Genomic DNA, 11,572 nt, shown 5'->3' with positions numbered 1-11,572 from the left:
CCACATAAAGGGATGGAAGAGTATGTTTGCTCCCTTGTCAGGGAGACATTCTGCTTCAGAAAAGGAGAATGCCTGCTGGTGCTCCTGTGGGGAAATGCAGCTCTGCAGCACACCTGATGACTGTGCATGAAAGGCACAATTTAGTCCACAGCCTACTTCCCCAATGCCAGGCGGCCCAATGGAATATCTATGTCATTTCCAACCAAGAGGTCCAAGCACTATTCAGAGTTACAAAATCAGTGACAGCCCTTTGGAAAATTCTATTTTAATACTCTTATACAGTAAAGATTTACAACTGTTGCATTAGCACTCAGTGTAATTTTCCTCTAGAATGAAACACAAAGTATACAGACACATAATGGTCACATATTCCAAGCTGATACAATGGTGATCAATACAATTTGATTTGAAAACAGACTTGCACCACTTTGATGCTGATTTCAGTGAAAGGCAGAAGACTCCTGTTGGCCAAGAGCAGGGAAAAAGTTGATCCAAATTGGGCATGTTGCATAACTGGGACAGTAAGTGTGCAAATTTTCACATTTGGAGGGTTCCCAAAGTCAGTATGTGTTGCACCATCTCCCAGAACTGCCACAATTAAATACCTTTATGTTTTCAAAACATTAAACATGTAACTGAAGCATGGTAATTTTAAAAAAAAAACATCAGTGCAATCATGCTATCAGGACAGAGGATATAGAAGCAAAATGAGTTAAAAAAATGTGGAGAACAAAATTATGCATAATTAGAAATATATGAATAAGAAAATCAGAGAGAATGTACTAGAATCTGATCAAAAGGCAAGAGAATATAGATAAGTGTAAGACAGTTGACTGCACTAAGAGCATACCAACCAGGTAAGAGGTAAGGAAAATTACCTAAGCTAGTCAAGAGGCTAGGGGTCACCAAATGAAATGAATAGGCAGCAGGTTTAAAACAAACAAAAGTATTTTTCCACACAACGCATAGTCAACCTGTGGAACTCCTTGCCAGAGGATGTTGTGAAGGCCAAGACTATAACAGGGTTCAAAAAAAGAACTAGATACGTTCATGGAGGATAGGTCCATCAATGGCTATTAGCCAGGATGGACAGGGATGGTGTCCCTAGCCTCTGTTTGCCAGAAGCTGGGAATAGGTGACAGGGGATAGATCACTTGATTACCTGTCCTGTTCATTCCCTCTGGGGCACCTGTCATTGGCCACTGTTAGAAGACAGGATACTGGGCTAGATGGACCTTTAGGCTGACCCAGTATGGCTGTTCTTATGTTCTTAAGAACTGTTTTAGGTCACTGATGTTTGCTTAGTGCAACTAGTGAAACATGTTTCATTATTCTAGCAAATACTCACAAATATAAAACCACATTTAAAAGTGAAGCTGGAAAGGAACTCCAGCGAGATTAAACCCGAAAACCTTAGCACAGACATGAGGTACACATTCAGTGTAGGCCTGCTCATTGGGAATGTTGCCACAAAGCTTTAGCGATCATTAAGACAGAGGCAAAATACTTTAGTTGAATAATAACTCAATAGAAAAGCAGTCCTCTTATGGTATATTTTAGGGCAGCTAAACCTAAGACTGAAGACCAGCAGGCTCCTTTATGGATAGACAAACTGAGTTAATTTTGTATGGAACACAGATACTACAATGCCATGTGCATTAGAAATGGATAATCTATTTAAATGCACTGATGTACTATGCAGAAAATGGTTTTGTTTTGAATCAGCTAGTAATGCAAGTAGAAAGGATTCTGTTGTGAAATGGCAAAGCTAATGTTAGTCTTGCTAGGAATTTTACTGAAATCAAGAAGCCTGTAGGGAAAAAAAACAGGCACATTTTTAAAAGAAGCCTATTCTAGACGTGTTTGTATCCCTCCTTCAGAATTTACTTGATTTTAAGTTCTAAATTTATGGGATGTTATTATTGCTAAAGGAGAGTATCAGTATTTTAAGAAGGCCTTAGGCAGAAGTTGAACTGTAAGTTGGCAAGGTTTTTCCCTCCTCCTCCTCCCAAACAGAAAAGATACTAAACAAAGTTTAACATTGCTCACATTACCATGAAAGTCCGTATTATTCGATCACCAATGCAAGACAATATTTTCACATTTTGAATAGCTATAGTATCCAAAGGTTTACAACTTGCAACTAGCCTACATCGAGTTTACCGCACATAACATAGTTGGCTAAGAGCAATGACGGATGCAGTTTACCTTCAACATGGTAATATAGCAGCATTACAGTAGTGGGCTCTATAGAAATTTCTAGCCACAAGTTGGTTACCTGAATTTCTGTTTTTAGGCTAGAATATATAAACCCTTTATGGGTAAATGGGGATACTAAAATAAAACAGGTGGACCTCCATAGATATTTCTATTTATAGAAAAGAGGAACCAGATGAATTTGAAAGCTACCTACTAAAATCATGCTTACATGAGATGAGCCACTGTATCACACAATGAAGATGCGGGAGCCAAGGAAAGCTGCAATAGGTTCAAATGCTACCACTTTACACTGCTGTTTATAAACTGATTGATGAATGACTTACAAAGTTAGCCCCAAAGGTGGGGCTAACTAGAATGGAATAGATGCAGCTAAGCTTAACTGCAGCCATTACAGCTCCATGGTTTAAAGAAGGTGCAAAAGCAATTTCCCCCACACAATTCACCCTCTTTTGCTTTTAAGATCTTGACATGCTTGAAAATTCTATTTCCCCTGCAATTATCCTTCTTTGTGAAGCAAACACCCTCTCCCATCATTTTTTTAATTATAGGAAAAGGGGTTCTGTTGTATTGTATGTACACCTGCAGACTACTTGCATGAATAAGAATAGATGCCATGATAAAGATTGCTGCAGAATCACTAGAAAACACTGGTTGAATGAAGTCCAAAGACAACACATTTTCCATTTGACTTCTCAGTAAGAGGTGATATTTATTTAAAAATAAAACTCTTTCTGCAAACAACTGGAACAATTTAAGTGGATCATTTATTGTCCTGAACAGATTTCACTGATTGTCTCCTTATTTGGCATAAATAAGACAGGTTATGAACCAGAATATATCAAATACATTGTTTTCACATGCAGCAATCACACAGAGAATGCAGTCATTTAAATAAAGCATTTTATTGCTACAAGAGGGCAACCTTTAAGAGCATGAGACCAAATTCCCACACAAACAGTGTATGAGAAGTGTCAAATGAAGACACCAGTGGATCAACCAAGATTTCGGCAATCACTTTAGGAAGGTTATAAAGCTTTTCTGTTTTTGGGAGGAAAGATCTCCACAGCAAAAGGTATGAAGAATTCTAAGAGAGAGGTGACCTCCTTCAAGTCTATATTGTACTCCTTTGCTATTTTCTCTGTGGTCCATGTTTGTGGAGAAAGTTTATGATTATTGAGAAGAGTCAGAACCTCCACCACAGAAATTTTGCCTTTGGGAATGCTCGAAATATCTAGATCCCTTAAATGACCAAGTTTTGTAAGTCTGTATTCCTGCTGTTTACTTGGGATAATTCCACCTTCATCTTTTACCTAGTGTGGGAGGAGAAAAAAAAGTTCAAGTCAATCAGAGTTCTGTTTAGTCTGTGTACTGCATATTTCTCGCCTATTTCTTTAATTAAAGCTTTCATTTTAATTAAATATAACAGGCTCTCAGTTTTTCCATTGTGAAGACTTTGATCCTCATGGATTGCCTCTCTTTCTTAGACCGTAAGCCAGTGGTTTTCAATCTTTTTTCATTTGTGGACCCCTAACACATTTCAAATGGAGATGCAGACCCCTTTGGAAATCTTAATCTGTGGACCCCAGGGGACCACAGACCACAGGTTGAAAATTACTACCATAATCCAACACTACTTTGTCCTCAAAGCACTAGGTTCTATATAGACCAGTTTCAGAAACAGTTACCACGGCCAAATGTTCAGCACCTAAATCAATAGCTTAGTTTTTTGAATAGCTGAACACCCACCATTCCCACTGACGTCAGTGGGAAATGCTGGTGCTCAGGACCTCTGAAATTCAGTCCACTGATGTAGGTGTGAATGTAGATGCCTAATTTCAGGAACAGACATATGAAAGTTTTGTCCCATATATTTCAAGGTACTGAGCAGCACCAACTTCCATTGAAATCAGGTGTTCAGCACTTTGAAGGATTAGGTTTTTAGCTTCTCTATTACCCAAGTAAAATGGAGATAACATTATTTCCATATCTTACAGGGACATTATGGGGGATACATTAACATTCCTAAAAATGTTTTTGTCTTAGATGGAAAGTGTTACAGAAATGCCAAATATAAGAGAGAGACAAAGTGGATGAGGTAATATCTTTTACTGGATCAACTTCTGTTGGTGAAAGAGACAAACTTTCGGCCTCCACAGAGCTCTTCTCCAGGTCAAGATATTATCTCATCCACCTTGTCTCTTTCATATAGCGGTATTGGGGTCACTACTGCTATAAACAAACAACCTGAAAACAAGCATAAGAGAGGCCTAGGACTAACTTTTTTTAATCTAATGCCAATATGTGAGCCTTGAATGCAGATCACACAGACAACTGCTGTTAGTTCGTCCGTTTCATGGGAAAAAAATCTAGAAAATTGTACAGGAAAATATAAATAAAACATCTTACCATTTCCTCACCCAAACAGATACAGGACTTCACTTAAAGGGACACCAATGTTTTAAGTGATATTTTAATAATTTCTTTACTCTTGGTACTAGCCTCTTTGTTCTCCAGCAGAATCACAAATCCTCTCCCACACAAGTCCCAATTTCTTCTACCACTTATAGCATTAGGAATTCTATTTCCCATCCCTTCCACAGACTGGCCACTTAAACTTCTAGAAAGCCAAATCTGTGAGTATACTTGGGGCCTGTGGCACAAGGAAGGTGCACACAGATGGAGTCTCTATGTGATAGAGGAACATGCCTGTATAGACAGCTTCATGCAGAGGAAGGAAAACTGGGGGCATAAAGAAAGGTTGATGGCACTCTTAAATAAGGATGTGACCCTCAAATTAGACTTCTATTAAACAACAACTGAAATACAAAACAGCAATAAAAAAGCTCAGTTTCATCTATTAACAGCTAGTAAGCTACTAAGACGACAGACTTCATAAAGGCTATTCATCACATGAGCATTGGTATGTTGCTTTTGTCATCTGAAAAGTGCTTGCTGCTATACCCATTACAGAAAGAAGACATGCTCACTTGCACAGGTGGATCTCTGGAATCAACGTAAACCTCTTTTAATAAGGCGAGAAGTTTGTCATTTTTTTTGCGAATTTCCTCTTGGATTTGTGGATCATCTAAGAAAAAAGATTTAAAGCAGAAAATCACTCTCCCCCGCTCATATTCTTGTTGGCTTATACTTCATGGTTTAGAATGCCCATGAGTAGGGCCATACCAAATTCATGGTCCATTCTGGTCAATTTCACAGTCATAGGATTTTAAAAATAGTAAATTTCATGATTTCAGATATTTAAATCTGAAATTTCACGGTGTTGTAATTGTAGGGGTTCTGAGCCAAAACGGAGCTGTGGAGGGGTTCACAAGGTTATTGTAGGGGGGGTTGCAGTACTGCTACCCTTACTTCTGCACTGCTGCCTTCAGAGCTAAGCAGCTGAAGAGCGGTGGCTGCTGGCCAGGAGCTCAGCTCTGAAGGCAGAGCCACCGCCAGCAGCAGCAGCGCAGAAATAAGGATGACATGGTATGGTATTGCTATCCTTACTTCTGAGCTGCTGCCTTCAGAACTGGGCCTTTGGTCAGCAGCCACCACTGTCCAGCTGCATAGCTCTGAAGGCAGCAGGCGCAGAAATAAGGATGTTGTGTTTATGGTATTGCTAACCTTCCTTCTGTGCTGCTGCTGGCGGGGTGCTGCCTTCAGAACTGGGCACCTGGCCAACAGCCACCACACTTTGGCCACCCAGTTCTGAAGTCAGCGCAGAAGTAAGGGTGGCAATACCATGACCCCCCTAAAATAACCTTGTGACTCCTCTTCAACTTCTTTTGGGTCAGGACCCCCAATTTGAGAAACACTGGTCTCCCCCACGAAATCTGTATAGTATAGAGTAAAAGCACACAAGAGACCAGATTTCACGGGGAAGACTAGATTTCACGCGTTTTTCATGGCTGTGAATTTGGTAGGGCCTTACCCATGAGACATCACACAACTCAAGTGAAAATGAAAGTGTCTGAACACTTCCAGGCACATCTCATTTTTGCATTAGTTCTGATATTAACAATACTTAATGTTGTCTCATACACAGGGAAAGGAGAATCTATTATGGCTATTCAAGAAAAGAAATTGCAATACTAAGCAACAGTTAGGCCTGGTATACACCTAAAAATTATATCAATTTAGCTACATCGCTGTGAAAAATGTCATGCACTACATGACATAGTTAGTTAGGTCAACCTAACACAGCATAGACATAGCTGGGAATTCTTCCAATGACCTACCTACCACTTCTTGGAGAGCTGGATTAACTACATTGATGGAAAAAACCCTTCCATGGATGTAGGAAGCACCTATACTACAGTTACAGTGGCAGTACCACAGTTGTGACACTGTAGACATACCATTATTCTTCAGAGTGCTGTGCAAACTCTGAATCCATCACAACATGCCTGCGAGGTATTGCAATAGCAGTTGCCCTGTCACGGATGGTGACACAGACACAGAAGTGACTTGGCCAAAGCAGAGTGAGGCCGAGCCAGGCACCGGTCCTGTGCTCACCTTAATAGGGTCACCTATGCCAGTGGTTCTCAACATTATCAGACTACTGTACCCCTTTCAGGAGTCTGATTTGTCTTGCATAATCCCAAGTTTCACCTCACTTAAAAACTACTTGCTTACAAAATCAGACATAAAAATACAAAAAAAGTGTCACTGCACACTGTTACTGAAAAATTGCTTACTTTCTCATTTTTACAATAAAATAAATGTATTGCAATATAAATATTGTACTTACGTTTCAGTGCACAATATATAGAGCAGAATAAATAAGTCACTGTATGAAATTTTAGTTGCACTGACTTCACTAGTTCTTTTTACGTAGCCTGTTGTAAAACTAGGCAAATATCTAGATTAGTTGATGTACCCCCAGAAGACCTCTACGTACCCCTGGTTGAGAATCACTGACTATGCTATTTACACCTATTTACATACCCCTCTGTGCCCCCTGCTACCCAAGAGTTGCTGCCACACTGCCAGTTACTGAACAGCCCAGAAGTACGGGCAAGCAAGACTGGGTTTCCATACAAAGCCACAAAACCCACAAGTAAAATAACAGGTTGAGAGGTGTGGACTACACCTCCCAGCATAGGCCCTGGACCAGCAGCATCCAGCCAAGCAACAGGGCTACATGGCAGATATTAGGAACAGGTAGCAGCTGGCAGACCCAGACCCCAGGGGGCACCCAGAGGGCAGTGGCTGGTGAGATTAAATGTCACTGGCCACAGCAGCCCGCATCCGCTCCCATGTTCTGGATTCGTGCACAACCCCCTCCTCCCTTTAACTGCCCCCCACACATCCCCTGCATCCCACCCCCCGTAACTCCCCTGCCCATCCCCTACATCCCACCCCTCCCCATAACCCCCCACCCTGCATCCCACCCCCCTGCAACCCTCTCACACACCCATACCCTGCATCATACCCCCCATAACCCTCCCACACACCCATACCCTGCATCATACCCCCCATAACCCTCCACCCATACCCCGCATCCCACCCCCATAACCCTCCCGCACACACCCATACCCCGCATCCCACCCCCATAACCCTCCCCCACACACCCATACCCTGCATCCCACCTCCCATAACCCACCCACACACACCCATACCCTGCATCCCACCTCCCATAACTCCTCACAAGCCTCCCCCACACACCCATACTCTGCATCCCACCCCCCATAACCCCCATAGCCTGCATCGCACCCTGTAATCCCCCCACACCAGCATCCCACCCCCCCCGTAATCCTCCACCCATACCCTGCATCCCACCCCTGTAAACCCTCCGCCCACACTCTGCATCCCACCCCCTGTAACCCTCCCACAAACTCCCATACCCTGCATCCCACCCCCCGTAACCCTCCCACACACCCATACCTTGCATCATACCCCCCGTAACCCTCCACCCATACCCCGCATCCCACCCCCATAACCCTCCCACACACACCCATACCCTGCATCCCACCTCCCATAACTCCCCACAAGCCTCCCCCACACACCCATACTCTGCATCCCACCCCCCATAGCCTGCATCGCACCCTGTAATCCCCTCACACCAGCACCCCACCCCCTCGTAATCCTCCACCCATACCCTGCATCCCACCCCCTGTAACCCTCCCACACCCATACCCAGCACCCTCCCGTCCCGCCCCGCCCCCACCCCAGAAACCCCCAGGACACCACCACTCCTCCGCGCACGCGCCCGGCCCGCATAATACCCCCGCGAGAACGCGCGCGCCCTACTGCCCCCAAACCCCCCGCACGCGCAGCGTGTGCGCTGCGTGTACCCACCGCCCTGTAACCCCCACGGTTCCCCCCTCCCCCTGTAACCCCGCCCCCCACTCTCGCTCCCTTGGGGCGCAGCGCCGGCCGCGGGCACTCACCAGGCAGCGGTCCCGGCCTGGCGACGGGGTGCCGGGGGGCGGACGTGGGCTTGTCCTTGCTGATCTCGCGGGTGGCCCGGCTCTCCAGGTTGAAGTTGCGGTACACGCGGGTCACCCTGGCACCCATCACGTCTGCGCGGCACCGGCCCGCGCCGCGGTCAAGGCACTACCCGCCCCGCGAGCATGCGTAGAGAGCAGCCCGCCCGCCAGCGCCCCACCTAGCGGGCAGGAGGACGCCCCGCAGCCGCGGAGGGAGGCGGGAGGCGCGGTCAGGCAGCCGCTCGGAGCCGGGGCGGGGCGGGGGAGCGCGGTTGTGCGCTCGGGCTACGGGGGTGCCAGGGGGCGGGGCTCCCAGCATGGTCCCTGCCCGCCGAGGCCGGGGAGGCTGCTCAACGCACGCTGCTGGCTGCCCAGTGTCCTGGGCTGCGGAGCATCTCCCACCAGTGTCCCTCTTGTGCCTGCCACGTGGGCCACCAGTGACCAGTCAAGGCATTGCTCTGTGCCTCAGTTTCCCCATCTGTAAATTGATGAATAATGATGCTGCCCTGCCTTGTACTGATGAAAAGGCACTATGTGAGAGCAAGGTCGGATTATTATTATGCTTAAGGAGTAGGGGAGAAAAAGCAGCAGCAGCTGGCGACAAAAAAAGAAATAATCTGGATGAGCCCAACCCCACCTCACCTTAGCACACTACCACTTGTCACTTTTTTAATTTTCACTCTCTTATTTCTTTCCCTCCACTTTCTCGTCTACTGCACAGGGTATTGGGAGGTTAGGTTATGACTGATCTCAGCAGAGGCGCCTCTTTTCAGTTTACTGTACCTATAAATACATTGTAAGTATGATGTCTCCAAGGATTCACTTAATTTTTAAAAATAAAAGAATGATGTTCTCCCGCAGCAGCAGTAACTGAGAGATCCATTAATGTTTCATATGGGGATACTAAAAATGCATGAAATTACATATATCATATATGTATATTCTATATGAAAACTCAAATGCATTTTTAATGTTTTGCAACTATAATAATGGATCTCTCCATTATTGCTGCTGTGGGAGAACATCTTTCTTTCTTTAGGCCTCTAAACACTTATGCACATGAGTGGTCCTATGTTAGTCAACAGGGCTTCTTGTGTGGGTAAAATCACTGGTGTTCATAAGGGTGTGAGAGCCCTGGTTTTTTTCTGATTTTTAGCTATGCTGAAAGCCCAAATCTCAGATTGAAGTCAATCAATGGAAGCTCTGGGTAGTCACATAATTGAGAAAAGGACCATGTGTTTGGCCGTGGAGTCACCTCTCTTGGGGTACAGTTGGAAATATCCTCAAGGTGGCAGACTGGGCTAGGGTTTCCAACTTCCAGAGTTTTAATCACCAGAATGCCCACTTTTTTTCAGCATAATATTGGCCATGGTACAGCGTAAGAATAATCATTTTACAGGTGATTTATAGATACCTTACTTTTTAATTATTTGATTTATAAATGGTATCCATCATCTCAGCAGAAGTAATAAAACAGAGATAAAAAAGAGTCTATAATAACACCAATGCTACCTGCATGTAAAATAATCCTGGTCAATGACAATCTCAATCAAACAGAAACATATTATGCAGCACCCTGAAGTTTGCCAAACTCTGGTTAATGATCTAGTTGAATCTTTATGTGCTGAATGATCCTGATAGCAAGTGTAAATCATTACATTTACTTGCCCTCCCCCCAAACCCCACACATTTTAGGCCTCCTCCAAAAGTTATGGCATCATGATATGACATATCTACCATGTACCCTGCTGAAGAGTGGAACCAGCCCATAGTGATTATATTTATTATTATTTTTTCCAAGCATCTACATTAATTCAAAACATCTTCCCTGTGCTTTTTGTCTGTGAGTTTCTTTATTTGGATAAAAGTACCAAATAAGTATTTCTGATGGTCTCTCCTCTTACTGCTATTCTGTGATGAGAAGTGTGTGGTTTTTCTTTATCGGTGCATCACCATTCTCTTCAATGATACCGTGACAATTTTAGAAGGAGGTATGCTGTACATTATGTGCCCTATGTTGGAGCTTTACAGAACAATGAATCATTACAGGATGGCAGTCTGTGGGCTAGCTTGTGTCACAGGCCTGACTAGGGACAGTGTAGAGTCACGATCCCTCTCCGAGACTGAGGTGAGCAGAGGAAATGCAGCATTTGCTCTCAGCACACCCATCCAATTCTACTGACCAGTGCATGTGGGGAGGTGTAGGCATCAAACCCATAGATTGTAGTCGTACCTGAAGCAGTGGTGGGCTGACCGGCTGATCACCACTGACCTAAAGGTTGCAACCAGCTTGGGCCCTATTGTGCTAGCACTGTACTGACACATAATAAATGCCAGTCTTTTCCCCAAAAAAATTACAATCCGAAAGACGAGACATAACAGGTAGATAAGACAAAGCAACAGGGTGGCAGAGGAGACAAATATAACAGGATGTGCATCTGGGATTACTGAGCTCCCTCTGGGGTCCTGAAGGAAGCAGTCCCTAAATAGCCTTCCCCCAGTTCAAAGGCTGAGATTGTCCATATCATTACACAAGGAGAGGGATGGAAGTAGGCTCTTTGAACCCTCCTATGCTGCTAAACCTGCCCTAAAGCCAGATCCTATCAGACTCTATTTTAGGAACAACTGCACAGTATGTGTGGTAATAGGGATGCAGGAATTGCCAGCCTGGATCAGACCAATGGTCTGTCTAGTTTAGCATCACTAGGCAGTTAGTGGTTGGCTTGGTTATGCCTTGAAGCACAAGGATTTCTATCTCATAAATGTTTATCCTATTTAATGTAACTGTAATGTTCTTGTTCATATGAATGTCTTTTCTTGGTGTTCATAGATCCTTGATGGTACAATATACATTACCATCCCTTAAGAAGTCATAAATAATCCATTCTGCCTATGGACTGAAGGCACTGACCTTAATTTGA

General features: G+C 44.2%; 1 protein-coding gene across 1 annotated transcript; it reads right to left on the bottom strand.

Moving 5' to 3' along the window:
• Positions 1-2,964: 2,964 nt before the first annotated feature.
• Positions 2,965-8,782, bottom strand: NDUFAF4 (NADH:ubiquinone oxidoreductase complex assembly factor 4). Its single transcript, XM_026654108.2, has 3 exons — positions 8,613-8,782; positions 5,208-5,305; positions 2,965-3,530 (listed from the first exon to the last, which is right to left on the bottom strand). Exons 1-3 carry the CDS (start codon positions 8,737-8,739, stop codon positions 3,246-3,248), a joined length of 510 nt encoding a protein of 169 aa, XP_026509893.1. The 5' UTR covers positions 8,740-8,782; the 3' UTR covers positions 2,965-3,245.
• Positions 8,783-11,572: the final 2,790 nt, after the last annotated feature.

The sequence above is a fragment of the Terrapene carolina genome, unplaced genomic scaffold (genome assembly GCF_002925995.2).
Source record: "Terrapene carolina triunguis isolate 2854851 unplaced genomic scaffold, T_m_triunguis-2.0 Scaffold42, whole genome shotgun sequence".
Classification (NCBI taxonomy): Eukaryota; Metazoa; Chordata; order Testudines; family Emydidae; genus Terrapene; species Terrapene triunguis.
The sequence above is the reverse complement of the archived record's forward strand: the minus strand, read 5'-3'. Positions and strand labels throughout refer to the sequence as shown.